The sequence below is a fragment of the Lolium rigidum genome, chromosome 5 (assembly GCF_022539505.1).
Source record: "Lolium rigidum isolate FL_2022 chromosome 5, APGP_CSIRO_Lrig_0.1, whole genome shotgun sequence".
Lineage (NCBI taxonomy): Eukaryota > Viridiplantae > Streptophyta > Magnoliopsida > Poales > Poaceae > Lolium > Lolium rigidum.
Genome location: NC_061512.1, coordinates 79,181,479 through 79,208,988, shown reverse-complemented (window position 1 = coordinate 79,208,988; position 27,510 = coordinate 79,181,479). Strand labels below are relative to the sequence as shown.

General features: G+C 44.5%; 1 protein-coding gene and 1 long non-coding RNA gene across 2 annotated transcripts; one reads left to right on the top strand and one right to left on the bottom strand.

Annotated features, from left to right (window-relative positions):
- Nucleotides 1–21,367: 21,367 nt before the first annotated feature.
- Nucleotides 21,368–25,160, top strand: LOC124654989 (GPI mannosyltransferase 2-like). The gene is made up of 8 exons (XM_047193960.1): nucleotides 21,368–21,674; nucleotides 21,757–21,862; nucleotides 22,301–22,393; nucleotides 22,496–22,691; nucleotides 23,264–23,442; nucleotides 24,018–24,271; nucleotides 24,538–24,722; nucleotides 24,815–25,160. The coding sequence occupies exons 1-8, from the start codon at nucleotides 21,368–21,370 to the stop codon at nucleotides 24,983–24,985; spliced, it is 1,491 nt and encodes a 496-aa protein (XP_047049916.1). The 3' UTR covers nucleotides 24,986–25,160.
- Nucleotides 25,161–25,680: 520 nt separating this feature from the next.
- On the bottom strand, nucleotides 25,681–26,562 carry LOC124657940. The gene is made up of 2 exons (XR_006988941.1): nucleotides 26,508–26,562; nucleotides 25,681–26,059 (listed from the first exon to the last, which is right to left on the bottom strand). It is a non-coding gene; the product is annotated as an uncharacterized LOC124657940 (long non-coding RNA).
- Between the last annotated feature and the right edge of the window lie 948 nt (nucleotides 26,563–27,510).

The following is a 27,510-nucleotide window of genomic DNA, read 5'->3' as shown; positions in this document are numbered from 1 at the left end:
CTTTTTTTTTTGATTTAGCCAAAGGATCAGCAGAACATTTTGTTGTAGGAAAAAGGTCAGGTTTTGGTTTTGGTCTCTAGATTCAGATAATCTGGAAGGAGTGTGTTGTCTCCCTGCATTATTACTTCTGTCATCCCACTGTCCCTTAGTTGCTACTACTCCATGTCAGGTTTTCTGTTTGCATGTTATGCTACTCTTTTGTTTTACTCTGAAACGGAATGTGTTATGCAAGAGTAATCTAGTCTTTTGTTTCACCCAACTTGATTTCGTTGTGGGTGAACATCTCAAGCATCACCAAGGTCAGTACTCAGTAGGTGTAAAATGATCGTTGTCAACACTGTGTCAGTCTACTAGTAGCTAGCTGCGGCGATCGATCAGCTAGCTAGCAAGCAACTTCCGATCGACCAGCCAGCTAAGTGCTCTGACCGTGCTAATGCGGGATAATGCGGGATGATGCAGATTGTCGCAGTGTCCCGCGCTAAGTCTAGCGGTATGTAGCGGCAAGCTGCCAGAGTCCGCAAAACTTCCTCTGTCCCGCTCTGTTCTGTAGCGGCTAGCCGCAACCCGCCCCGCCTGCAACCTTAGCTGATACAATTCCCCTGAACCGCCGTCATACTCACTGTTGCCGCCATCCAAGAGCTCTACGCCACCGCAGGTTACTCCAGGGTCAGCCCCAAACTATGGCCGCCAGCCCCGTGCGCCCACATGACGCACTCCGGCACCATCGTCCTCTTCTTCCTCTGTCGCGCCAAGCGCATAGAGCATCACCACCAAGTCTGCTCGACTGCTGTGACGCGTCGTTGACCCGCTCGGCTCTGTCCCTCCGTGGCTCCGTCTGCAACTTCGATGAGCGATCCCGATTTTTGTGTGTCCCCTGTTTATGCGTGCAGAGAAGTCAAAGTATGTGGCGCCAGCGCTGCCTGCGAAGCGGGAGGTGCTGTACGCTGGTACATGCTCACCGCTGCGCCTAATAGCCAGAGGCTGCCTGAAGCGACGACGAGCTTGGATTAGCTCTGCTTCTGCGGCTCATCGACGCTTCTGTGATCCTGATGCAGGAACACCGGCCTATTCTGAAAACTTGCGTACTGAATTTGGGTTGGTGTCTCCTTTCTAGAAAGTTATACTAAACCTGCGATAAATCTCTAAGGTGGTACTATGGAGTTACCTATCTCCATCTATCTGTTTTGTACAAGAGCAAATTGGTGCTTTTATGATGATAAAATAGATGGGAAACAAGCTAATGTAAACTGTGCAATACAATAATTTTCCTTGTTTATATTTACAACATTGATTCCTAATGCTACTGGTAAGCTGAAGATTGCAATTTGAAAGCATCAGCAATTCAGCATAGTGCTAATGCGTGTCAACTAGGAGTAGGTGGTAATTAGCTAACTGAAGAAAAGACAAAGTAGCCCTATACGGATAGATACTTGGAAGGAACAAAAGGATCAAATCAAGAGCTAGAATTGACTAAGAGGAGAACGTAGATTGTGTATCTTTTGTATGGTGAATATGATGATAATGGATAAAATTGACATATTTGTTCTGTCGCTAACTAATAAATAAAGTATGCACAAATTGAAAGTTGATTTTCTTTTTGGATCGAAAGTAGATCAGTTTCGGTAACTTTCGTCCTGTGTAGGTCAGGCTATTCATATTCCTCTTTGAAATAGGCTTATTAATATAGCAACCACGATACAACAAGTATGATGGGACGACAGCACAACCAAGTCCAAAAAAATCCACAGAGAAAAAGAAAAATAAAAAAATGCCAACACCGGCAGTTCGACAAGAATGAGGACGACCCGCCACCGATGCGTCCTCCGGAGAAGTCCTACCACGCTCCTAGCACTCCGAATCGTCGCATACCAAACAACACCTTCAACAAGGAGAACGACGACGATGTCGCTGTTGTCCGAACCAATCCTAGAGTTTCACGCGGTATACGGAGGGGATTGGGATTGGGGCGGTGGTGGCAGGAAGGTAAGGTGGCGCCCTCAGGCGTCGCCGCGTTGCTGTCGGTCGAGCCAACATGGATTTCTCCCAACCCCCAACACCACCATCCCGGCCAATCCGAAGTGCTCTACCTAGCCTTCTGCCAACAAGCACACGCCACCATGGTGTTCAAGCCATCCTCACTGTTTCTCTGTGGTCCTCGACGCAGGGCCTAAGAAGGGTGCCAAAAGGCAGCAGGCCGGGGGAAGCAGCACAATAGCCTATCGGGAGGTAACTACCTCCACCGCCTTCGCGGGAGCCGACGGAACATGGCCGCAAGGACAAACCAGGCCCAAACTAGCCCGCTAGGTCCCCGCTGCCAAGCTGCAGCAAGCTAGCCGTATAGTTGCCTCCACCCTGCCACCACCGCCCCACCAGCAACACGTCCTGGGAGCACCGCCACCAACCAAGGGGGCTACGGCCCGCCCAACCCATATGGGGCCCAAACTGGCCCAGATCTAGGCCGAGCAGGGACCGCCGCAATCCCCAGCTGCGCCATGCCACCGCCAATGGCAGCGCCGCTGCGTCTCTCCACGCCAGCCTGCCGTCAGCCTGAAGCCACCGCAGCCAGCCTGAGTCCCTCACGCCCATGTCCATGCAACGGGTGAGGTCAGCCCCTCCACCGTCGGCACCGCACGGGCAAGGCCGTGTATCTCAGGCTGACGACGGCGGCAGGAGAGAGTGGGGGGAGGGCTGGAGGAGGGCGGAGAGGTTGTGTGGCCCGGCCACCGTGGGGGGCGGCGCGGGTCGCGAGAGGGGCAAGCATGCTCATGTTCCATCAGCAACGAATCCACAAGCAATGGCACTCCGTTAAAAGCACAGACTTTTACCTCTGCAGCCCAAGGCATCAACATCGAGTGGAAGTCGAGGAACAACAACGAAACAAACATATTTTTAGTTCATCCATTCAATTTATTAACCATATATTTAAAGCGTCGTAGAGAAACAAGAGGGGAGGAGAGGAAAACCTGAGATCCGCTGCAACGCGCGGGCATTTAGCTAGTATACCTAGAATTTGCGTGAGGCAGTAGGCGTCGTATGGTATGAACAATGCACTTTTTGTTGTGCGACTCTAAGTGGTGTGAAAACACAAGAAAAGGTTGCCTTCTCCTTTTGTGCGGCCTACGGTGACTCCTCACTTCGTAAGTAGAGAATGTGAATGATGATAAATGCATAGATACATGAGTGTCGAAGACTACATTTTTATATTTATTTTGGAAAACAAAAATTCAAAATGAAATACCTTTGGCTAGCGGTAGCCGTCTGCCACTCGATTCGGGGGAGAGTCAACCGGCTTTCCTAACGTCCAATCCACTTAAGTGGAAATGTCCGACGTGTTTGGTCATCGCAACAAAAACCTACCACATGTAACAATGTTTGTGTCTTTATACAACATCAATCGCTATGTTTGTTTCTATAGTCGGTAATATTCGTAAAAAGATTGCACCATTTTAATGCATCTATGTACCAAAAAGCAATAATGTATGCAACAAATTCTAACTTAGTTGCAACAAACATGAAAATAGGGTCGTTGTTAGCAAAATAGTAACCAACATTGAAAAGAAACATGTTTGCAACATTGGATAAACTCTTTGTAGCATACATAGAGATCGTTGCAACATTTTACAGGCAGGTACAGAACAGAAAAGACAAGCTTTCAACAAACCACAACAACATTCGCAACATCGGAACCCCCCCAAATACAATAATGGTAAACCTACAGACTCTTACTTACGGGATGATGTGGTTGGAGGTGGAGCAAGCGAAGGAGAATTGATCGGGGCAACCGCTGATTCTCTTGCAACACACAAGCCCATGTAGTGTCCGTAAACTAATTCTGTAGATTGATTCCGGTATAGCATTATTGAAAAAAATATTGTAAGAGCAAAATTCACACCCCAAGTTTTGTGTGTTTGATGACAACACTTGAGTAATCTCACCGTGTGTCTTGAGTATCATTGTTAGATTTGCAAGTGCACGGTGACCTCGCTGGATACGTCAAGATCGGAAGACTGAAGCGTAGTTGATAGGTTTTCTGGTTTTGTGTGTGTTTAGCGAGGTAACATGGTTGGAGAGAAAAAGGGAAGAAAACCAGTTTTAGCCAGGCCGGTACTACCGGTAGCTGTAGCGGTAGTACCGCTACCCCTATAGGTACCGCCCCACGGTACCGCTCTGAGTTATGCGCCGAAACTGACCCACAGTACGAGTTGCGGTACCTCTGCAGTACCTGGAGCGGTAGTACCGCTCACGGGACTGCCCAGGTACCGTAAACGAGTTACGGCTGTACCGCCCTGGTACCGTTTCGAGTCCAGTAAGGTTTGGACCCTGTTGCGGTACCTCGAGCGGTAGTACCGCCGGTTCGTTCGTCCTATTCTGATATTCGGGACCAAGAGGTACTGGATTCTCTTTCGGATAGGCCCTGAAAGGAGAAGAAAGGCTGAAATGCCTCTGCGTCCTTTGACCAGATCTGGGGGGATTTCGAACTCAGAGCGGTAGTACCGCTTCCCTGAAGCGGTAGTACCGCTTAGACAAAAACTGGACATAACGGTTGGATTTGGAGGAGCCTATTTAAGGGCCCCTTCTTCCCCAACACGTTTTTATCTCTTCCCTCTCTCCCTCCTCCATTGTTGCTGAGCTTAATCCTTGAGGATCTCCTTCACCATCCAACCAATCTTGCCCAAACTTTGAGGATTGGTGGAGGAGACCCCGATCTATAGTTCTACCAAGAGAGATTTCACCAATACTAGCTATTCCTTAGAGGATCTTGGTGGTAGGGTTCCTTTAGTGGAGCATTGGAGAAGAGTTCCTTGGTGGAGCATTAGAAGGGTTCCTTTGGTGGAGCATTGGAAGAGTTCCTTGGTGGAGCATTGGAAGGTTTCCTTGGTGGGGCATTGGAAGGGTTCCTTTGGTGGAGCATTGGAAGGGTTCCTATGGTGCAGCATTGGAGATGTGCAGCTATGGAGTCTAGCTTGGTGATGTACTAGCTCCATAGGGTGTTGGGAGCATCCTTGTTGTGGAGCTCGCCCCAACCTTGTGAAGGAATCACCGCCTCGACCGGTGCCTTAGTGGAAGAGGGAGAGCACCTTCGTGGAGCTCTCTCGAGGAAGAAGGTGAGGCCTTCCTTTGTGGTGTGGCCGCCTAGTCTCTTGTGTGAGACTAGCACCTCCTCAACGCAGACGTACTTCCTATTGTGGAAGGAACTGCGGGAAACAAACCTCGACTCGCCTCGCGCCCCCCGGTTGTCTCGCTCCTTAGTCTCGTTATCTTGTTGATTCCTTTACTTGTTGCACTTGTCCGATAATCATTGTAGGATCACCCCTATTGCTAAAGTTCGCACCTTTACCTTCTGTTGCATAAAAATTGAAAAAGACTAAAATTTGCCGTAGCGACATTCACCCCCCCCCCTCTTGTTCGCTACGATCCATTCAAGTGGTATCAGAGCGAGGTTTTCTTGATCGGGCTTTACCGCCTAAGAAATGGCCGAACAAGAGGCGGATAAGAATTGGTCACCTTCCCTTGTGCCACCCGCTCCATCATCTCCCATCGATTCCACGACGGCTACGTTGGATGACCTCAAGGAATTGGAGTCATCCATCGTTGCCCAAATGAAGGCGATGAAGATGGAGTTGGTTGTACAAAAACCAAACCCTCCACCAAAAGCTAACACCCTTCCTCTTGTTGATTTTGTCGTGCAAGCGACAAAAGATCCACAAAAGGAAGGGCTTGGGGAGACCGGCACTTCAACAAAAGGGAAGGATGATGAGACACCGGTTGCGGAACGTCTAAGGGGTTATCATGCGGTGTGATGTCTACGGGTGCTTCTATTCTTGTAGACAGTGTTGGGGCTCCAAGAGCAGAGGTTTGTAGAACAGCAGCAAGTTTCCCTTAAGTGGATCACCCAAGGTTTATCGAACTCAGGGAGGAAGAGGTCAAAGATATCCCTCTCAAGCAACCCTGCAACCACAAAGCAAGAAGTCTCTTGTGTCCCCAACACACCTAATACACTTGTCAGATGTATAGGTGCACTAGTTCGGCGAAGAGATAGTGAAATACAGGTGGTATGAATATATATGAGCAGTAGTAACGACACCAGAAAATAGCTTGATGCTACAACTGGCGTGTGGTTGATGGTGGTAATATGGCAGGCAGTACAGATGCAGTAGAACAGTAAACAAGCAGCGATAGCAGTATTTGGAAACAAGGCCTAGGGATCGTACTTTCACTAGTGGACACTCTCAACATTGATCACATAACAGAATAAATAGATATATGCTATACTCTACACTCTCTTGTTGGATGATGCACACCACTAATTGTGTAGGATTACACGAACCCTCAATGCCGGAGTTAACAAGCTCCACAATATTCGATATTCATGTTTAAATAACCTTAGAGTGCATGATAGATCTTTGCAATTACACCAAGTACTAACATAGCATGCACACTGTCACCATCACACTATGAAGGAGGCATAGATCACATCAATACTATCATAGCAATAATTAACTTCATAATCTACAAGAGATTACAATCATAACCTACGCCAAGTACTACACGATGCACACACTGTCACCTTTACATAGTGCAGGAGGAATAGAGTACTTTAATAACATCACTAGAGTAGCACATAGATTAATAGTGATACAAAGCACATTGCAATCATAAAGGGATATAAATAAGCACTTCACTATGCTATTCATAACAGTGAATAAGTATTCTGTGAAATATAGCCTAAGAGACCCACACGGTGCACACACTGTCACCTTTACACACGTGGGACAAGGAGTCTCCGGAGATCACATAAGTAAAATCCACTTAACTAGCATAATGACATCTAGATTACAAGCATCATCATATGAATCTCAATCATGTAAGGCAGCTCATGAGATTATTGTATTGAAGTACATAGGGAGAGAGATTAACCACATAGCTACCGGTACAGCCCTTAGCCTCGATGGAGAACTACTCCCTCCTCATGGGAGACAACATCGTTGATGAAGATGGCGGTGGAAATGGCAGCGGTGTCGATGGAGAAGCCTTCCGGGGGCACTTCCCCGTCCCGGCGGCGTGCCGGAACAGAGACTCCTATCCCCCAGATCGTGGCTTCGCGATGGCGGCGGCTCTAGAAGGTTTCTCGTACCGTGGCTTTTCTGTATCGATGTTTTAGGTCAGGGACCTTTATATAGGCGAAGAGGCGGAGTAGGAGGGCTGACGAGGCGACGACACAGTAGGAGGGCGCGGCCCACACCCTGGCCGCGCCAGCCTGGTGTGTGCGGCCCCCAGGGCTCCCCTCTGGCGGCTCTCGGGTGTTCTGGAAGCTTCGTCCAATTCTAAGACTCTGGGCGTTGATTTCGTCCAATTCCGAGAATATTTCCTTACTAGGATTTCTGAAACCAAAAACAGCAGAAAACAGGAACTGACACTTCGGCATCTCGTCAATAGGTTAGTTCCGGATAACGCATAAAATCATCATAAAGTGTGAACAAAACATGTAGGTAATGTCATAAAACAAGCATGGAACATAAGAAATTATCGATACATCGGAGACGTATCAGCATCCCCAAGCTTAGTTCCTACTCGTCCTCGAGTAGGTAAACGATAACAAAGATAATTTCTGAAGTGACATGCTACCAACATGATCTTAATCATACTATTGTAAAGCATATGAGATGAATGCAGCGATTCAAGACAATGGTAAAGATAATGATTAAACAACTGAATCATATAGCAAAGACTTTTCATGAATAGTACTTTCAAGACAAGCATCAATAAGTCTTGCATAAGAGTTAACTCATAAAGCAATAAATTCATAGTAAAGGCATTGAAGCAACACGAAGGAAGATTAAGTTTCAGCGGTTGCTTTCAACTTGTAACATGTATATCTCATGGATATTGTCAACATAGAGTAATATAATAAGTGCAATATGCAAGTATGTAGGAATCAATGCACAGTTGACACAAGTGATTGCTTCTTGAGATGGAGAGAAATAGGTGAACTGACTCAACATAAAAGTAGAAGAATGGCCCTTCGCAGAGGGAAGCATTGATTGCTATATTTGTGCTAGAGCTTTTATTTTGAAAACAAGAAACAATTTTGTCAATGGTAGTAATAAAGCATATGTATCATGTAAATTATATCCTACAAGTTGCAAGCCTCATGCATAGTATACTAATAGTGCCCGCACCTTGTCCTAATTAGCTCGGATTACCTGGATTATCACCGCAATACATATGTTTTAACCAAGTGTCACAAAGGGGTACCTCTATGCCGCCTGTACAAAGGTCTAAGGAGAAAGCTCGCATTGGATTTCTCGCTTTTGATTATTCTCAACTTAGACATCCATACCGGGACAACATAGACAACAGATAATGGACTCCTCTTTAATGCTTAAGCATTCAACAATAATTAATTTTCTCATATGAGATTGAGGATATTTGTCCAAAACTGAAACTTCCACCATGGATCATGGCTTTAGTTAGCGGCCCAATGTTCTTCTCTAACAATATGCATGCTCAAACCATTCAACTCATGGTAAATCGCCCTTACTTCAGACAAGACGAACATGCATAGCAACTCACATGATATTCAACAAAGGGTAGTTGATGGCGTCCCCCGGAACATGGTTATCGCACAACAAGCAACTTATAATAAATAAAATGCATAAGTACATATTCAATACCACAATAGTTTTTAGGCTATTTGTCCCATGAACTATATATTGTAAAGACAAAGGATCGAAATTTAAAGGTAGCACTCAAACAATTTACTTTGGAATGGCGGAGAAATACCATGTAGTAGGTAGGTATGGTGGACACATGTGGCATAGTGGTTGGCTCAAGGATTTTGGATGCATGAGAAGTATTCCCTCTCGATACAAGGTTTAGGCTAGCAAGGCTATTTGAAACAAACACAAGTATGAAGTGGTACATCAAAACTCACATAAAAGACATATTGTAAACATTATAAGACTCTACACCGTCTTCCTTGTTGTTCAAACCCTTACTAGAAAATATCTAGACTCTAGAGAGACCAATCATGCAAACCAAATTTTAGCAAGCTCTATGTATTTCTTCACTAATAGGTGCAAGGTATATGATGCAAGAGCTTAAACATAATCTATATGAGCACAACAATTGCCAAGTATCAAATTATTCAAGACATCATACCAATTACCACATGTAGCATTTTCTGTTTCCAACCATATAACAATTAACTAAGCAGTTTCAACCTTCGCCGTGAACATTAAAAGCTAAGAACACATGTGTTCATATGAACCAGCGAAGCGTGTCTTTCTCCCACACAAGCATGCATTTATTCAAACAAAAACAAAAATAAAAACAAACATACGCTCCAAGTAAAGTACATAAGATGTGATGGAATAAAAATATAGTTTCACTAGAGGAACCTGATAATGTTGTCGATGAAGAAGGGGATGCCTTGGGCATCCCCAAGCTTAGATGCTTGAGTCTTCTTGAAATATGTAGGGATGAACCACCGGGGCATCCCCAAGCTTAGAGCTTTCACTATCCCTGATCATATTGTATCATCCTCCTCTCTTGATCCTTGAAAACTTCCTCCACACCAAACTCAAAACAAACTCATTAGAGGGTTAGTGCATAATAAAAAAACTCACATGTTCAGAGGTGACACAATCATTCTTAACACTTCTGGACATTGCCTAAAGCTACTGGAAGTCAATGGAACAAAGAAATCCATCCCACACAGCAAAAGAGGCAATGCGAAATAAAAGGCAGAATCTGTCAAAACAGAACAGTCCGTAAAGAAGAATTTTATTGAGGCACCAGACTTGGTCAAATGAAAATGCTCAAATTCTATGAAAGTTGCGTACATATCTGAGGATCACTCACATAAATTGGTAGAATTTTCTGCGTTACCTACAGAGAATTAGGCCCAGATTCGTGACAGCAAGAAATCTGTTTCTGCGCAGTAATCCAAATCTAGTATGAACCTTACTATCAAAGACTTTACTTGGCACAACAATGCAACAAAATTAAGATAAGGAGAGGTTGCTACAGTAGTAACAACTTCCAAGACACAAATATAAAACAAAAGTACTGTAGCAAAATAAAAACATGGGTTATCTCCCAAGAAGTGCTTTCTTTATAGAAATTAAGATGGGCTCAGCAGTTTTAATGATGCACTCGCAAGAAATAGTAGTTGAAGAAAAAGAGAGCATCAAGAGGCAAATTCAAAACACATTTGAGCCTAACATGCTTCCTATGCATAGGAATCTTGTAAATAAACAAGTTCACGAATAGCAAAGTGACAAGCACAGGAAGATAAAACAAGTGTAGCTTCAAAAATTTCAGCACATAGAGAGGTGTTTTAGTAACATGAAAATTTCTACAACCATATTTTCCTCTCTCATAATAATTTTCAGTAGCATCATGAGCAAACTCAACAATATAACTATCACATAAAGCATTCTTATCATGAGTCTCATGCATAAAACTATTACTACCCACATAAGCATAATCAATTTTATTAGTTGTAGTGGGAGCAAATTCAACAAAGTAGCTATCATTATTATTCTCATCATCAAATATAGGAGGCATATTGTAATCATAATCAAATTTATCCTCCATAACAGTGGCACCAAAAGACTACTATCATTATAATCATCATAAATAGGAGGCAAAGTATCATCAAAGAAAATTTTCTCCTCAATTCTTGGGGGACTAAAAAGATCATGCTCATCAAAGCCAGCTTCCCCAAGCTTAGAATTTTCCATATCATTAGCAACAATGGTGTTCAAAGTGTTCATACTAATATGTTCCATGGTTTTTTTAATTTTCGCATCAAACCATCCATGTCTTAACTCAGGAAAAAGAATAAAAAGCTCCATGTTGCTTTCCATTATGCCAAACTAGTGTAAAACAAGAAACAAAAAGATGCAATTGCAGGATCTAAAGGAAATAGCTTCGAGTACTTACAACGGCGCCAGAAAATAGCTTAGTAGCCGAGATCCGGAGTGTGATTACCTTTTACCTTTCCTCCCCGGCAACGGCGCCAGAAAAGTATTTGATGCTGTCCAGGACTGGCGCGTGGTTGACGAGGGAGGAAATGGTGCAGCTTTCCTTCGTTCCCCGGCAACGGCGCCAGAAAAGTGCTTGATGTCTACGGGTGCTTCTATTCTTGTAGACAGTGTTGGGCCTCCAAGAGCAGAGGTTTGTAGAACAGCAGCAAGTTTCCCTTAAGTGGATCACCCAAGGTTTATCGAATTCAGGGAGGAAGAGGTCAAAGATATCCCTCTCAAGCAACCCTGCAACCACAAAGCAAGAAGTCTCTTGTGTCCCCAACACACCTAATACACTTGTCAGATGTATAGGTGCACTAGTTCGACGAAGAGATAGTGAAATACAGGTGGTATGAATATATATGAGCAGTAGTAACGGCACCAGAAAATAGCTTGATGCTACAACTGGCGTGTGGTTGATGGTGGTAATATGGCAGGCAGTACAGATGCAGTAGAACAGTAAACAAGCAGCGATAGCAGTATTTGGAAACAAGGCCTAGGGATCATACTTTCACTAGTGGACACTCTCAACATTGATCACATAACAGAATAAATAGATATATGCTATACTTACACTCTCTTGTTGGATGATGAACACCACTAATTGTGTAGGATTACACGAACCCTCAATGCCGGAGTTAACAAGCTCCACAATATTCGATATTCATGTTTAAATAACCTTAGAGTGCATGATAGATCATTGCAATTACACCAAGTACTAACATAGCATGCACACTCTCACAATCACACTATGAAGGAGGCATAGATCACATCAATACTATCATAGCAATAATTAACTTCATAATCTACAAGAGATTACAATCATAACCTACGCCAAGTACTACACGATGCACACACTGTCACCTTTACACCGTGCATGAGGAATAGAGTACTTTAATAACATCACTAGAGTAGCACATAGATTAATAGTGATACAAAGCACATTGCAATCATAAAGGGATATAAATAAGCACTTCACTATGCTATTCATAACAGTGAATAAGTATTCTGTGAAATATAGCCTAAGAGACTCACACAGTGCACACACTGTTACCTTTACACACGTGGGACAAGGAGTCTCCGGAGATCACATAAGTAAAATCCACTTAACTAGCATAATGACATCTAGATTACAAGCATCATCATATGAATCTCAATCATGTAAGGAAGCTCATGAGATTATTGTATTGAAGTACATAGGGAGAGAGATTAACCACATAGCTACTGGTACCGCCCTTAGCCTCGATGGAGAACTACTCCCTCCTCATGGGAGACAGCAGCGTTGATGAAGATGGCGGTGGAGATGGCAGCGGTGTCGATGGAGAAGCCTTCTGGGGGCACTTCCCCGTCCCGTCGGCGTGCCGGAACAGAGACTCCTGTCCCCCAGATCTTGGCTTCGCGATGGCGGCGGCTCTGGAAGGTTTCTCGTACCGTGGCTTTTCCGTATCGATGTTTTAGGTCAGGGACCTTTATATAGGCGAAGAGGCGGAGTCGGAGGGATGACGAGGCGACGACACAGTAGGGGGGCGCGGCCCACACCCTGTCCGCGCCAGCCTGGTGTTTGGGGCCCCCAGGGCTCCCCTCTGGCGGCTCTCGGGTGTTCTGGAAGCTTCGTCCAATTCTAAGACTCTAGGCGTTGATTTCGTCCAATTCCGAGAATATTTCCTTACTAGGATTTCTGAAACCAAAAGCAGCAGAAAACAGGAACTGGCACTTCGGCATCTCTTCAATAGGTTAGTTCCGGAAAACGCATAAAATCATCATAAAGTGCGAACAAAACATGTAGGTAATGTCATAAAACAAGCATGGAACATAAGAAATTATCGATACGTCGGAGACGTATCACGGTGCCACCACCAAATGATTACACCATAAACGTTCCAATTCCTATGCCGCATATCTTGTCGCATGGTTCACCACCGTTACTTGAGTCAAACAACTTTGAGAATTGGCAACTCTTAATGCGTTCTCATGTGCGCAACGCTTCTACCGAGCTTTGGCGTATCATTGAGGAGGGCTATTCACCACGAGATCCAAAGAACTTGACAAGAAGAGATGTGGTGGATGACCAACTCAACGCCACCGCCATCATTCACATGGCCATCACGCCCAAGGACCGTGCTCATATCCGCTCGCTCAAGACCGCCAAGGAAGCATGGGACAAACTTGAGAAGCTCTTCCTTGGAAATGCAAGCATCCAAAGCTCTCGTTTTGATGAAGTGAACAACATGGCCGACAACTTCGTCATGATTGAAGGAGAGTCCCCGAAGAAATGTATCGGTGTCTCATCGCTCTTGCCGTGCAAATGCAAGATCTTGGAGCAACGTTCGTGGATGACCATTGGATCAAGCGCAAGTTCTACAACGCTCTCCTCCCTTATGAGGAAGTGAAGTTGACGGCCATCCGCCAAAACGCCTCCTTCCGTACTATGACATCCGATGAAGTCCTTAGCGAAGTCATCGCTTTGGACATTTCCAAGAAGAATGCGGAGGATCTTGTTGCTCGCGCCCACAACTCCCGCAAGCCCAACCTTGCATTGAAGATGAAGGTGCATGAAGCTAGTGAAAGCGATGAGGATCCCGTTGAGTGGGGACCGGATGATCATCTCAAGATCAACTATCATGAGCACATGGCTCTCGCCGCCAAGAAATTTTGGGATGGAAACATGTCCCGGAGCACAAGACCAAGAAGATCACGTGATTCTCCAAGAAGTTTCTCCAAGAGCCCAAGGGAGGGGCCAAGGGGAAGAACATGCTACAATTGCGGCGACAAGAATCATTTTGTCGTGGATTGTATGTTTGAGAGAAGAGAAGATCATGGTGGAAGGCTTATCCCCGAGGATAAGTTCAAGTCACTCTCCAAAGGATTCTCCAAGTTCTCCCCAAGGTCCGATGACGACAAGGTCTCCTCCAACAAGAAGCCTAGAGCCTTCATCATTCGAGAAGAGTACTCCTCCGATGAAGATGGAGAACATGAAGACAAGCGCTCCAACAAGGAAGGAGAGGGAGTGGCCGCCATCGCCATTTCCACTCCCTGTATCTCCCTCTTCGACTCTCCTAATGAGAACCTCGTCACCAACAATGCTCGTTGCCTTATGGCAAAGGTATCCACGGAGGTAAAATCCCCTTCCAAACCATCATCTTCAACTAATGCCTTATATATTGATGATGTCACTAGTCTCACCGTTAAACGTGAGATTATGGGTTTGGATTCTTTGGATTCTTTTCTCACTAACATGAAAGGGGATACCAAGATTCATGTTGGGGCTCTCTTAGCCCAACTTGGTGCGGCACACGATCTTATTGAGGAGAGGGAGAGGTTGGAAAGGGAAGCGGCACTTGAGTTTGCCAATCTCAAGGAGGAGCTTGATGATGAACGAAATCTTCGCATGTCTCTTGAAGCTAGCGTCATCGTCCTTGAAGAAACCAAAGAAGCTATTGTCTCTCAACTCACCAAGGATCGAGACCATGCTCTTGAGTTGATTGGCGAGCTCAAAAAGGAGATGCTCTCTCTCAAGGAAGCCAACAAAGGGAAAGATGATGAAGACCCCAATCCTTGTCATGATGAGCTTGTGGATCATGTTACTTCCTTGAAGAGGCACAATGCTCTTCTCTTGGAAGTCAATGCTCTTCAAGAAGAAGCCTTGGATGAATATTACCGCTTGTTCAAAGAGAAGACCTCATGTTGCAACCATGAAGAAGAAATTGCCGCTCTTGAGATCACCAAGGCCAAGCTATTGAGTTTGAGTAGCAAGCAAGAAGAGTCTTTGGTGGAATGTCTCAGCATGAGCAAGGAGAAAGACACATGTTGTGATCATGAGGAGGAAATTACCGCCTTGAAGAGAAGGGAAGCCAAGCTCATGGAGGTTAACTCCATGCAAGAAGAAACTTTGAAGGAGTACTTTCCTTTGAGCAAGGACCGTGCATGTTGCACTCATGAAAGTGACATTGCCAAGATGGAGAATGACAAGCGCTTGCTCATGAAGATGAACGCTCTCCAAGAAGAAGCTTTGATGGAACACTTTCGGGTGAACAAGGCAAAGGAGGTCCAAGTGTTTGATATTTGCCATCCCCACCCGGAGCATGAAGACGAAGTCAATCGCTTGAAGGCCAAAGTTGATAGACTCCAAGTTCAAGCCAAGTACTTGGAAGGAATCATTGAAGCTAAAGATGGAGCCAAAGAGGGCTCGTGCAATGAAGGAGGAGTGGCTACCAAGCCAAAGGGAAAGAGGAAGAAGAGGACCAAGAAGAAGAAGAACAAGAAGAACATGGAGACCAACTTTGAAGAGAGCAATGCTAGCTCAAGAAGGGATGGAGTACCCAACTCTGCCTCGACGGGTTTCGCCGGCTCTAACAACCCTTCTCATGTTCTTTTTGTTGATTACTATGGACATATTCGTGCTCGCTTTATTGGTCCTCAAAAGGACAATGTTGATTGGACTATTTGGGTTCCCAAACCCCTTGTTACTAACATGCTAGGACCCATTGAAAAATGGGTACCTAAATCCAAGACTTGATTCCTTGTAGGACTATGCTTCCGGTGGTGCTAAATGGGTGGTTGATAGTGGAGCCACAAGTCATATGACCGGAAGCAAGGATATTGTTGTCGACCTCGTGCCTTCTCTTTCTACCGTATCATATGGCGACAACACGTGCTCTAAGGTATTGGGTCTTGGCAAGGTGGTGGTAACACCCGACATCTCACTTGTGAATGTTCTTCTTGTCGAGACCCTTGGTTACAACTTACTCTCCGCTCATCAAATTGCTCGTATGGGTCTATGCACTTTCTTTGATGAACATATGGTGGTCCTCTTGTGGAGCAAGACACTCAATGTAGCTTTTGTTGGATATGTAGAGAACGGGTTGTATGTTGTCGATTTCTCCGGAAAGACAACATACTCCGCTCTTTGCCTATTCGCCAAAGGTGACAAGGGTTGGTTATGGCATCGCTGACTAGCCCATGTCAACATGAGGACTTTGCAAAGTCTCCACAAGGGTGGCCACATTCTCGGACTAAAAGAAGATGTCTCATTCGATGAAGATGATAGATCCTTGGAGGAGCGAAGTGCTTCTTGTGAGAAAGGAGATGCAATTCCCCCAGATACCATAGGAAGGATGGGTGTTGGCATTCGCCGACCTCAAGAGCTACCTTCCATGAGTACCGGGGAAGGACCAAGTTCCACCCAAGTGGAGCCATCTACACCACAAGGCCAAGCTTCTTCCGTTGATCTTACAAATGCAAGTCAACCTCTACACCAACCTCAAGTTCAACCTCAAACCCAAGATCAACCTCGACATCTACAACAACAATCAAGTCCAAGTTCACCTCAACAAGCTCAAGAACAACATTCACCGCAAGCTCATCTACCTCAACAACCAACATCAAGTGACCAAGGTCAAGCTTCAAGTTCTTCTTCGAGTGGTTCGAGGATAATCTTTATGAACAATACTATTCCCAATACCCCCGAGCCGTCCGGATCTCATGACAATGATGCCTCTTTCAATGACAATGGAGGTCAAGACGAGGACCTAAACCGTGATGAAGGCCAAGAGGACTCACAAGAATCATCTCCTTTAGCCGACACTCGTCGTGAAGACCCTACTAAAAGACACTTGCATCTCAAGTCTCATTCCTTGCAAAATATCCTTGGTGATCTAAAGAGAAAAGTTACCACCCGGAGGCAACTAGCAAACTTTTGTGAGCACCACGCCTTTGTCTCTAGGGCGGAACCACTTAAAGTTAATGATGCTCTCAAAGATCCCGATTGGTTGAATGCAATGCAAGAGGAACTCAACAACTTCAAGAGGAATGATGTATGGACTCTCATGAAGCGACCCGATCATTGCTGCAATGTTATCGGCACCAAGTGGATCTTCAAGAACAAGCAAGATGAAAGTGGCACGGTCATCCGCAACAAAGCAAGATTGGTGGCACAAGGCTATTCTCAAGTCGAAGGCGTGGACTTTGGTGAAACCTTTGCACCCGTTGCAAGGCTTGAGTCCATCCGTATCCTTTTGGCCTTTGCCTCACATCATGGCTTTAAGTTGCAACAAATGGATGTTAAGAGTGCTTTTCTTAATGGTCCTTTACATGAGGAGGTATATGTGAAGCAACCCCCGGGGTTCGAGGACCCCCATTTCCCGGACCATGTCTTCAAGCTCAAAAAGGCCCTATATGGTCTCAAACAGGCTCCTAGAGCTTGGTATGAGCATCTCAAGGAGTTGCTTGAAGACCGTGGTTTCGAAGTGGGGAAAATCGATCCCACTCTTTTTACTAAGAAGGTCAATGGGGAGCTTTTCGTATGCCAACTCTATGTAGATGACATCATATTTGGCTCTACTAACACAAAATTCAATGATGAGTTTGCTATGTTGATGACAAATAGGTTTGAGATGTCAATGATGGGTGAACTCAAGTACTTTCTTGGGTTCGAGATCAAGCAAATGCGACAAGGCACCTTCATCAATCAAGCAAAGTACCTCCAAGACATGCTCAAGCGCTTTGATATGAAGGACGCCAAGGGGATTGGAACTCCGATGCAACTCAAGTGTCAACTCTCTCTTGACGAGGCCGACAAGGCGGTGGATACCAAGCTCTACCGTTCGATGATAGGTTCGCTTCTATACCTTTGTGCCTCTCGCCCGGATATAATGTTAAGCGTTGGTATGTGTGCACGGTTTCAAGCAAATCCGAAGGAAAGCCACCTTGTGGCAGTCAAAAGGATCTTTCGATATTTAGTTGATACCCCACACTTCAGACTATGGTACCCAAGGGACACGGACTTTGCTTTGATTGGTTTCACCGACTTCGATTGGACGGGTGACAAGATTGATAGGAAGTCTACATCCGGAGCGTGTCACTTTCTTGGAAGATCTTTGGTGTGTTGGTCCTCGAAGAAGCAAAATTGTGTCTCCGTCTCCACCGCGGAAGCCAAGTATATTGCCGCGGCGAGTAGTTGTGCTCAAATCTTGTGGATGAGGCAAACCTTGCGGGATTATGGACTCGAGTATAGCAAGGTGCCTCTTTTGTGTGACAATGAGAGCGCAATCAAGATCGCCTACAATCCGGTTCTCCATGGCAAGACGAAGCACATTGAGATACGGAACCACTTCATTCGAGATCACATTGCTCGCGGAGATATTGTACTGTCCTATATTGGCACCAAGGAGCAATTGGCGGACATCTTCACGAAGCCCTTGGATGAGAAGCGTTTTATTGAGTTGAGGCATGAGCTAAATACCATTGATCCATCGAACTTTGCTTGACCGTCGTGCGCACATACCACTCCTAACCTTTATATCTAGATGAAAGGCACGCATGAACATAGGGGGAGTGCGGTTTAAATCCATTGAGCTATCCCTCCCCCATAATGCATAAAGAAATCCAAAACATTTGCTATTTGTCAATTAAGTGACTTATGAGCTTCATGTTGAGTTGTAGTCCGTGAGTCCTAGATACATCTACGCGACCTCACACTACTATACTCTTACACGGTGGCTTCGGCCACCAACACCCCCTCTTTGAGGGTTTTTCGGTTCCTTGTGTTTCATTGTGACCTTCTTTTGTCTTTCTTCTTTGCTTTCTTTTTCTTGTTTTTGGAGAACCACTTCCAAGCCTGTTCTCTCGTGATTTTTGCAAGCTTGGTTGTATGTTCTTTTTCTCCATCCTTCTAGGTTCTTTACCCTCCTTTTTGGTGTTCCGATGCCAAAGGGGGAGAAGTTCCTAGGTGGATGGGGACCTTTGTTGTTTGTAGCCGTTTGGTTCTAGTTTCTTATCTTTTCTTATGGCTACATCAACAACTCTATGGAGGCATCTTATTGTGAGTTTGGGTATTCTCAAGGCTATGGTATGCTATCTTCACCCAAATCTCCGTGCATGACCTTATGTTGTCTCCATATTGTGCATATGCTATTAGAACATGTCGTTTATCTATGTTGCATATGTGCTTGGTTTGTAAAAACTAGGGGGAGTGATGTCTCTATAACATGTGTATTTGTATTCAAATACATATTCATGATATGCACATGTGTAGGGGGAGCTCCATCGAGTTTTTGCAAATCTAAGTATCTCATCATAATATCATATGTTGTTTTCAACTCTTGTGTTGTCATCAAACACCAAAAAGGGGGGGATTGTAAGAGCAAAATTCACACCCCAAGTTTTGTGTGTTTGATGACAACACTTGAGTAATCTCGCCGTGTGTCTTGAGTATCATTGTTAGATTTGCAAGTGCACGGTGACCTCGCTGGATACGTCAAGATCGGAAGACTGAAGCGTAGTTGATAGGTTTTCTGGTTTTGTGTGTGTTTAGCGAGGTAACATGGTTGGAGAGAAAAAGGGAAGAAAACCAGTTTTAGCCAGGCCGGTACTACCGGTACCTGTAGCGGTAGTACCGCTACCCCTATAGGTACCGCCCCATGGTACCGCTCTGAGTTCTGCGCCGAAACTGACCCACAATACGAGTTGCGGTACCTCTGCAGTACCTGGAGCGGTAGTACCGCTCACGAGCGGTAGTACCGCTCACGGTACTGCCCAGGTACTGTAAACGAGTTACGGCTGTACCGCCCTGGTACCGTTTCGAGTCCAGTAAGGTTTGGACCCTGTTGCGGTACCTCGAGCGGTAGTACCGCTCTGCATCCTTTGACCAGATCTGGGGGGATTTCGAACTCAGAGCGGTAGTACCGCTTCCCTGAAGCGGTAGTACCGCTTAGGCAAAAACTGGACATAACGGTTGGATTTGGAGGAGCCTATTCAAGGGCCCCTTCTCCCCCAACACGTTTTTATCTCTTCCCTCTCTCCCTCCTCCATTGTTGCTGAGCTTAATCCTTGAGGATCTCCTTCACCATCCAACCAATCTTGCCCAAACTTTGAGGATTGGTGGAGGAGACCGCGATCTATAGTTCTACCAAGAGAGATTTCACCAATACTAGCTATTCCTTAGTGGATCTTGGTGGTAGGGTTCCTTTAGTGGAGCATTGGAGAAGAGTTCCTTGGTGGAGCATTGGAAGGGTTCCTTTGGTGGAGCATTGGAAGAGTTCCTTGGTGGAGCATTGGAAGAGTTCCTTGGTGGAGCATTGGAAGGGTTCCTTGGTGGGGCATTGGAAGGGTTTCTTTGGTGGAGCATTGGAAGGGTTCCTATGGTGGAGCATTAGAGATGTGCAGCTATGGAGTCTAGCTTGGTGATGTACTAGCTCCATAGGGTGTTGGGAGCATCCTTGTTGTGGAGCTCGCCCTAACCTTGTGAAGGAATCACCGTCTCGACCGGTGCCTTAGTGGAAGAGGGAGAACACATTCGTGGAGCTCTCTCGAGGAAGAAGGTGAGGCCTTCCTTTGTGGTGTGGCCGCCTAGTCTCTTGTGTGAGACTAACACCTCCTCAACGTAGACGTACTTCCTATTGTGGAAGGAACTGCGGGAAACAAACCTCGACTCGCCTCGCGCCCCCGGTTGTCTCGCTCCTTAGTCTCGTTATCTTGTTGATTCCTTTACTTGTTGCACTTGTCCGATAATCATTGTAGGATCACCCCTATTGCTAAAGTTCACACCTTATCTTCCGTTGCATAAAAATTGAAAAAGACTAAAACTTGCCGTAGCGCCATTCACCCCCCTCTTGTTCGCTACGATCCATTCAAATATGACCCCCAACACTGATTGCGGAGATAACGTCTTGGTCGATTCGAGATTTGTGAGTCCCGAATCCGCCACACCGGAGGTTCGTCGGAGCCAGATAGGGTGTAATGCTGACTTATCCTCTTGCGGGGTCAATTTACACAAAAATGACCCTTTTGAGTAAGAATTGCACAAAATAATCCTCCAGCCAAACTATTTCACGCGCCCTTTTGTATAGCGCCCTTCGTAAGGGCGTCACATCCTTCTGTGTGGCGCCCACACAAAAGAGTTAGAGATGTGAAATAGTTTGGCCGAAGAGATCATTTCTCTACTTTGTTTTTTCCCATAAAGGCTTATTTTTGTGTAAATCTCCTCTTGCCGGGTTTCGTATTTTCCAGAATGAAGACAAAGATTTCGTGTTTTAGAATTTTTCCAATTTTATTTATTGTTTGGGCTCACCAATCCATTTTGTTTTTTTTGCCTTCGCTTGGTTCGGTCATCGTGTCGATTTGATCAATCGGTCAGACCCTCACTCGTCTGCTCCAGTGGGGGAGAGAGAGACGGGAAAGGAAAGCCCGGCGGCCTCCCGTCGAGCTTCTCGCCGCCGGCCCGCGCGCGCCGCATCACCGCCGGACTCTCCACACAGCCGCACAGTCAGCGACCCACCAGCGACCCGGCAACCCCCGCCGGCGTCTCGCTCCCACGGCCCCTCTCCGCCATCCGACCCATGGCGGCCCCGCTAGCCGCCGTCGTACGGCTCGCCACCGTCTCCCGCGCCCTGGTCCTCGCCCTCTCCCTGCTCGCTCGCCTCCTCTTCCGCCCCTACGACACCTCGGCCTCCCTCCACCCGCCCTGCCTCTCCTCCCCGTCCTCTCACAATTCCACCGCCACCGCCGCCGCCGCCGCCATCTCGTCCCTAGCAGTGTGGGACGGCGTCCACTTCGCCCGCTCCGCCGAGTGCGGCTACGAGTACGAGCAGTCGTTCGCCTTCCTCCCCCTCCTCCCCGCCTCCATGGCCCTCCTCTCCCGAACCCGTAAGTCACCTCGCACCGTCTTCTCCTTTCGTTGAGGTGCCCGCTTGATCTGATCTGGTGTTGCGTTTTTCTGGCGCCCAAGTGTTCGCCCCGCTGGTGCCGGTGCTGGGGTACAGGGCCGTGCTCGTCATCTCCGGCCATGTTCTGAACAACGTGGCGTTCGTTGCCGCCGCGGCATACTTCTACAGGTGACTTATGTTCTTCAGCAACTCACGTTTGGTTTCAATTTCTTTCAGTGTAATTAGGATTTCTAAATTTATAAGCCATTCTAGCTATAAGTGCCGTTTTAGGTTCCTGGAACTGTTCGACTGTGTTTGCCAGATAGGAATACCGGCCAACTTAAGGCTGTACGAAAAGAGCATGATGTGTCCGCTTCATTTTATTGCAGTGGTTCCCACGAATTTTCAGGCTGTTAGAGTGTATCCATTGTTTGATTGGTGCACATAATTGTCTCTCATTCATTTAATTGCATTTTTTCTAGTGTTCAAGTAGCTGCAACTAAATGCCCGCCATCAGTTTCAAGTTGTAGTGCACTCATTTCAAGTGCAGGATGACCAACTTCTAGTTCATAGATGTTCCCCTTTGCCTAGCATTTCCAATATGGCTAAACATTCTGCTTCTTGCAGATTGTCTGTACTGATCTTGAAGGACTCAGGAGCAGCCTACCGAGCGTCTGTTCTTTTCTGCTTCAATCCTGCTTCAGTGTTCTACTCATCACTGTAATTTTCTTTCTCTGTATGGCACAACTAGGAAAACAAATCACGTACTAACCATGAATTGAACATTAACATGTTTCTCTTTTTTTTGGGGTGTTTTGGCAGATATTCAGAAAGCCTTTATGCGCTGTTTTCGCTTGGAGGGCTGTTCTACCTGTTTTCCGGTGCCAATACCGTTGCAATGATAATGCTCGCCGTCTCTGGTTCCGCTAGGTCAAATGGAGCACTTAATGCTGGTTATTTCTGTTTTCAGGCTTTGCTACAAGCATATGATGCTGCTATACAGAAGAAAAGGCCTATAGTAAGTTTTATTTTAGTCTGTATGAACTTCGCTATTGTTTTGCATGGTGCTTATTATAACTAGCTGGAATGAAGAGGCTACATGGTTGAAGAGGATGTGATTCATCCCCACTCATACTCATACCACCCCTTCGGGGATTTTCACCAGAAAGTTTGAATAGATTCCCATAAAGTTCAATTTTAGGTGTGAAATTTGTGTACATGCGAAAATTGTGCAAAGTATATGATTATATGTGTGCTGTACAGTAGGACAAAAGATTGTACTCATATTACAAATGATGATGCCATCTTTTTTCCTTTCTTCTGTAGAGGCACATATCATCAAAATTGTCACAAAATCTGCATCTAGTAGTCTTTCACATGTCTTAGCAATATGATTAATTTATTTTACTTTGCTGAAGTTCCTGAGTTCAAAATGATCGAAATGCACACAAATGTGTGTGCATAAGTCATATCTTCTATATGGCCTTTTATGTTCCTTTGTTCTATGCAAAATTTCTGTTGGGCTACATAAGATGCTGTTAGGGAAGATGTGTGTATCTAACAACTTTACCTTTTTTTTTTTGGCCCAAGTTGGCAGTGCAGGCCCTTATCACTGGATTTTTGCGCTCCACTTTTATATTTATACCATTCTTTGCTTTCCAAGCATATGGATATTTAAACATATGCATACACGGGAACTCAGATGAGTTGAGGCCATGGTGCAAAGCAAAATTGCCCCTTTTGTACAGTTTTATTCAGAGCCACTACTGGTAATTATTTCTATCATAGCTTTATCAGCATTAGCTTCATAATTCATAAAACGTGAACACTGTTTTACACTAGTATTATTGGTTTTACTGTCTTCTTCTGCAGATTGTATTGTGTTTTGTCTCAGAACTCATATATAAATGTTATTTTATCCTTAACAAAGTTCTTTTTTGCGTGACTTAATAAATGGAGGAAAAGGACCATTTCTTTTATACAACCATGCATGTTCCACATTCATCTTTGTGGACTGTGATTTACCTGTTCCCTCATCCTTGTGGTCTATTTCACCGATAGTGTATGTCATATTGTCGTTAGGATACCATGCTTGGTATTTGGAACCCATGCTTGGGTTCTGTGCCCTATGTATAGGAAGCGGGCATAATACGTATGTGGGTTCTGAACCATGGATTAAGAATGTCCATATCCCATACAATTTACATAGCTTATACTGCTAAGCTTTGCTCTTTGATTAATGACTACTCTATTTTGACCACTTATGAGTCTCATGTTTTCATAAAATAAAAACTTGTGAGACTAATTATGCATGAGATTTACGCTATTTTCTCTTTCTTTTCAGGGGAGTTGGTTTCTTGAGATACTTTCAAGTGAAGCAGCTGCCCAACTTTCTTTTAGCTTCACCAGTACTGTCCCTTGCAGTTTATTCTATAGCTCATTACACAAAAATGCTTCACCAACTCTTCCAGTCAAATAACATACACGAGAAGATTATTGCTACTGTTGAGGGGAGGTCAGTTGAATTATGCGAAAGCTCAGATGTTGCCACGGTGTTGAAGAGTGAATTTTCTAGTGGACTAAATAACAAAAGCCAAGGTACTATTGCATTCTCAGCTGTCAACATATTTTCTCTATTCTGAAAGATTATTGGGCACATCATCAAATTGATATTATTCAACTTTCTTAAAGATGCTATTTTCTCTGACTCGCAATGTATAAAGCCTATAAATAACGTGGAGTACCTTGAAGTTGATCTAGGAATTCGGAGAGTTCGAAGTGACCTGAGAAACAGGGAAACGGCATCAACTGAATGGGTTTGAATAAAGCTTTTATGTGTACCTAACTCTGCACTGTTTGAACAGCACACACTGAGGTTAAAAAGAGAAAATCTGCTGCCTCCGAGGCTACTTCGGCATCTTTAGAGAGCGACAGATCAACCGGTCGAATTCTGAAAGTTGATAAGGACGAGTGCCCCATACTAGTTCTTCCTTTCATTTTACATCTGACATTCATGACATTTACTGCCTTCTTCGTGATGCACGTCCAGGTCAGTATAGCGTTTGCAACTTAAAACAGAATTTATTTGTAGATGCTGCAGAGTCTATTACTTAAGCCTCCTCTGTTTTTTCCTTGGTCTAGGTGTCAACGCGATTTCTGTCTGCTAGTCCCCCGATCTACTGGGCTGCTTCGCGCATTTTGGTTTCTCCAAGGGGCTCGTCCAAGAGATGGGGATACTTCATCGTCGTTTACTTCATTGCTTATATTCTTCTAGGCAGTTTGCTCTTCCCCAACTTCTACCCGTTCACATGAGAACAGCTGCACAGTTACACGCAAACTGTATGAAAAAAACTGAGTGTGGAGGTTTTCCTAGGTAGAGGGTTCATGCACAATTGATGTATCTTTTGTTCCCTACAAATTTTCAGCTTAAAGAGAAAACCCGGGTTGAGCTTACTCGAAGGCCACTTATCACATATATACTTGATTATGAGCAAGGTCTGGTTGGACAGTGGACACTACGAAAGATTGCACAGAATCAACAAAGGATTTGATGGGCACTATGTCGAGAGTAGTGATTAGTGAGTAGCCACCGTTCAGTATGGATAGAACTTACGAGGTTAGCGACACGAAATGGTTGGCGTCACGATAGTACGTAGGTATCAGTGTCATTTAGAGTTTTGTCCAGACGTGTTCTCTCTTCATTTTCACTAATAGGAGTGTGCCGTCGTGTACTACTGTACCAGTCGTATAATTGCAGTTTTCTCATTCTGTTGTATCTATAGATAGACATTGCAGAACGGTGTTTTTTTTTTCCAAACCCATTTGTATGTACTATATGTTTTTTGCATTTTATTTACATAAAATTGTTAATTGCAAAAGAAGGTGAACGTTTAAATAATTTAGGCCAAGGTGAGAGGCTTTGTTGTAGACTCGGTGCAATCGTCAACTTGATATGCTACATTCAGCCCAGGGCAGTTAATGTACTTACGTTAAAAAAAACAGACAAGTGCCCAAAAATAGATCCATTTCCGTTCAAAATCTAAGACAACAGAAGCAAAGTAAAGCATATGACAATATATCAACATCTCATGAAGCCCGAAGGTATTATGCCTTGAAAAGAAACTTTAACCATGCATATAGCTACAGGCGATATCTAGTTATTCATCAACTGTGTAATATTCAAGTTAGATCAACGGGGATCCTGGAAAGGGCGAAACATCGCCACTTCATGTTCTTCAGAACCAGGCCAGCTGGACCCATAGTTGACTGGCCTGGTTTTCTAACTGTGTAGCACGAACAGGAGGTTTTAACTTTCTAGCGGGAACTGCAACTTCTCAAATATAAGAATCGCAACAACTGGTCCTGCGAAATCTCCAAGGGTACAACCTGCAAGCCATTGGACGACATAGTGTCAACTTATTTTGAATTGAACCAATACTAAGATGTGCTAAATCTGATAGTGATTCATTCAAGGCAGCAACTGTGCTAAATTCCTTCCAAGCAAACTAATGGACAGAGCTATAGATACTTAGCATATCTCAGGGTGACAAATCTAAGCTGAAAAAATAATAATCTGTGCTTAAAATCATTCAACAATAAATACGCAGAGGACACATTTTTCACTCATGGCAACATAAACAGCTGAAAACTTACAAAAAGGACCAAAATGCAGAAAGAGCATCACATGCAGAACAATAAAGGTAATTTAAGATTATTTTTAAGAAACCGAAAGATCTATTGAAAAGTCAATAAATTCATAAATAAAACTAGATGCTTTGGCAAAAGTTGCATTGTCTAGCACTTGAATAGACGGAAGAAAGGAGTCGTAACTCACCAATCCACTGGCCATGCATTGGATGCACGAGGGCACCAAGGCCTGCTCCAATTGAAATTAGTTACTTGCATTTACTTTATCTAGTTTGCTTTATTTACTATTGCTAAAATGGGTACTCCTGAAAATACTAAGTTGTGTGACTTCACAACCACAAATAATAATGATTTTTTATGCACACATATTGCTCCACCTGCTACTACAGCGGAATTCTTTGAAATTAAACCTCGCTTTACTCGAATCTTGTTATGCGAGAGCAATTTTCTCGGTGTTAGTTCTGATGATGCTGCTGCCCATCTCAATAATTTTGTTGAATTGTGTGAAATGCAAAAGTATAAGGATGTAGATGGTGACATTATAAAATTAAAATTGTTCCCTTTCTCATTAAGAGGAAGAGCTAAAGATTGGTTGCTATCTCTCGCCTAAGAATAGTATTGATTCATGGACTAAATGCAAGGATGCTTTTATTGGTAGATATTATCCCCTGCTAAAATTATATCTTTGAGGAGTAGCATAATGAATTTTAAACAATTGGATAATGAGCATGTTGCACAAGCATGGGAAAGAATGAAATCTTTGGTTAAAAATTGCCCAACCCATGGATCGACTACTTGGATGATCATCCAAACCTTTTATGCAGGACTGAATTTTTCTTCGCGGAACCTATTGGATTCAGCTGCTGGAGGTACCTTTATGTCCATCACTATTGGTGAAGCAACAAAGCTTCTTGATAATATGATGATTAATTACTCTGAATAGCACACGGAAAGAGCTCCACAAGGTAAGAAGGTAAATTCTGTCGAAGAAACCTCTTCCTTGAGTGATAAGATTGATGCTATTATGTCTATGCTTGTGAATGGTAGGACAAATGTTGATCCTAATAATGTTCCGTTAGCTTCATTAGTTTCTCAACAAGAATATGTTGATGTGAATTTCATTAAAAATAACAATTATGATAATTCTAGACCATATCCTGCTAATGGTAACTCTTATGGTAGATATGCTT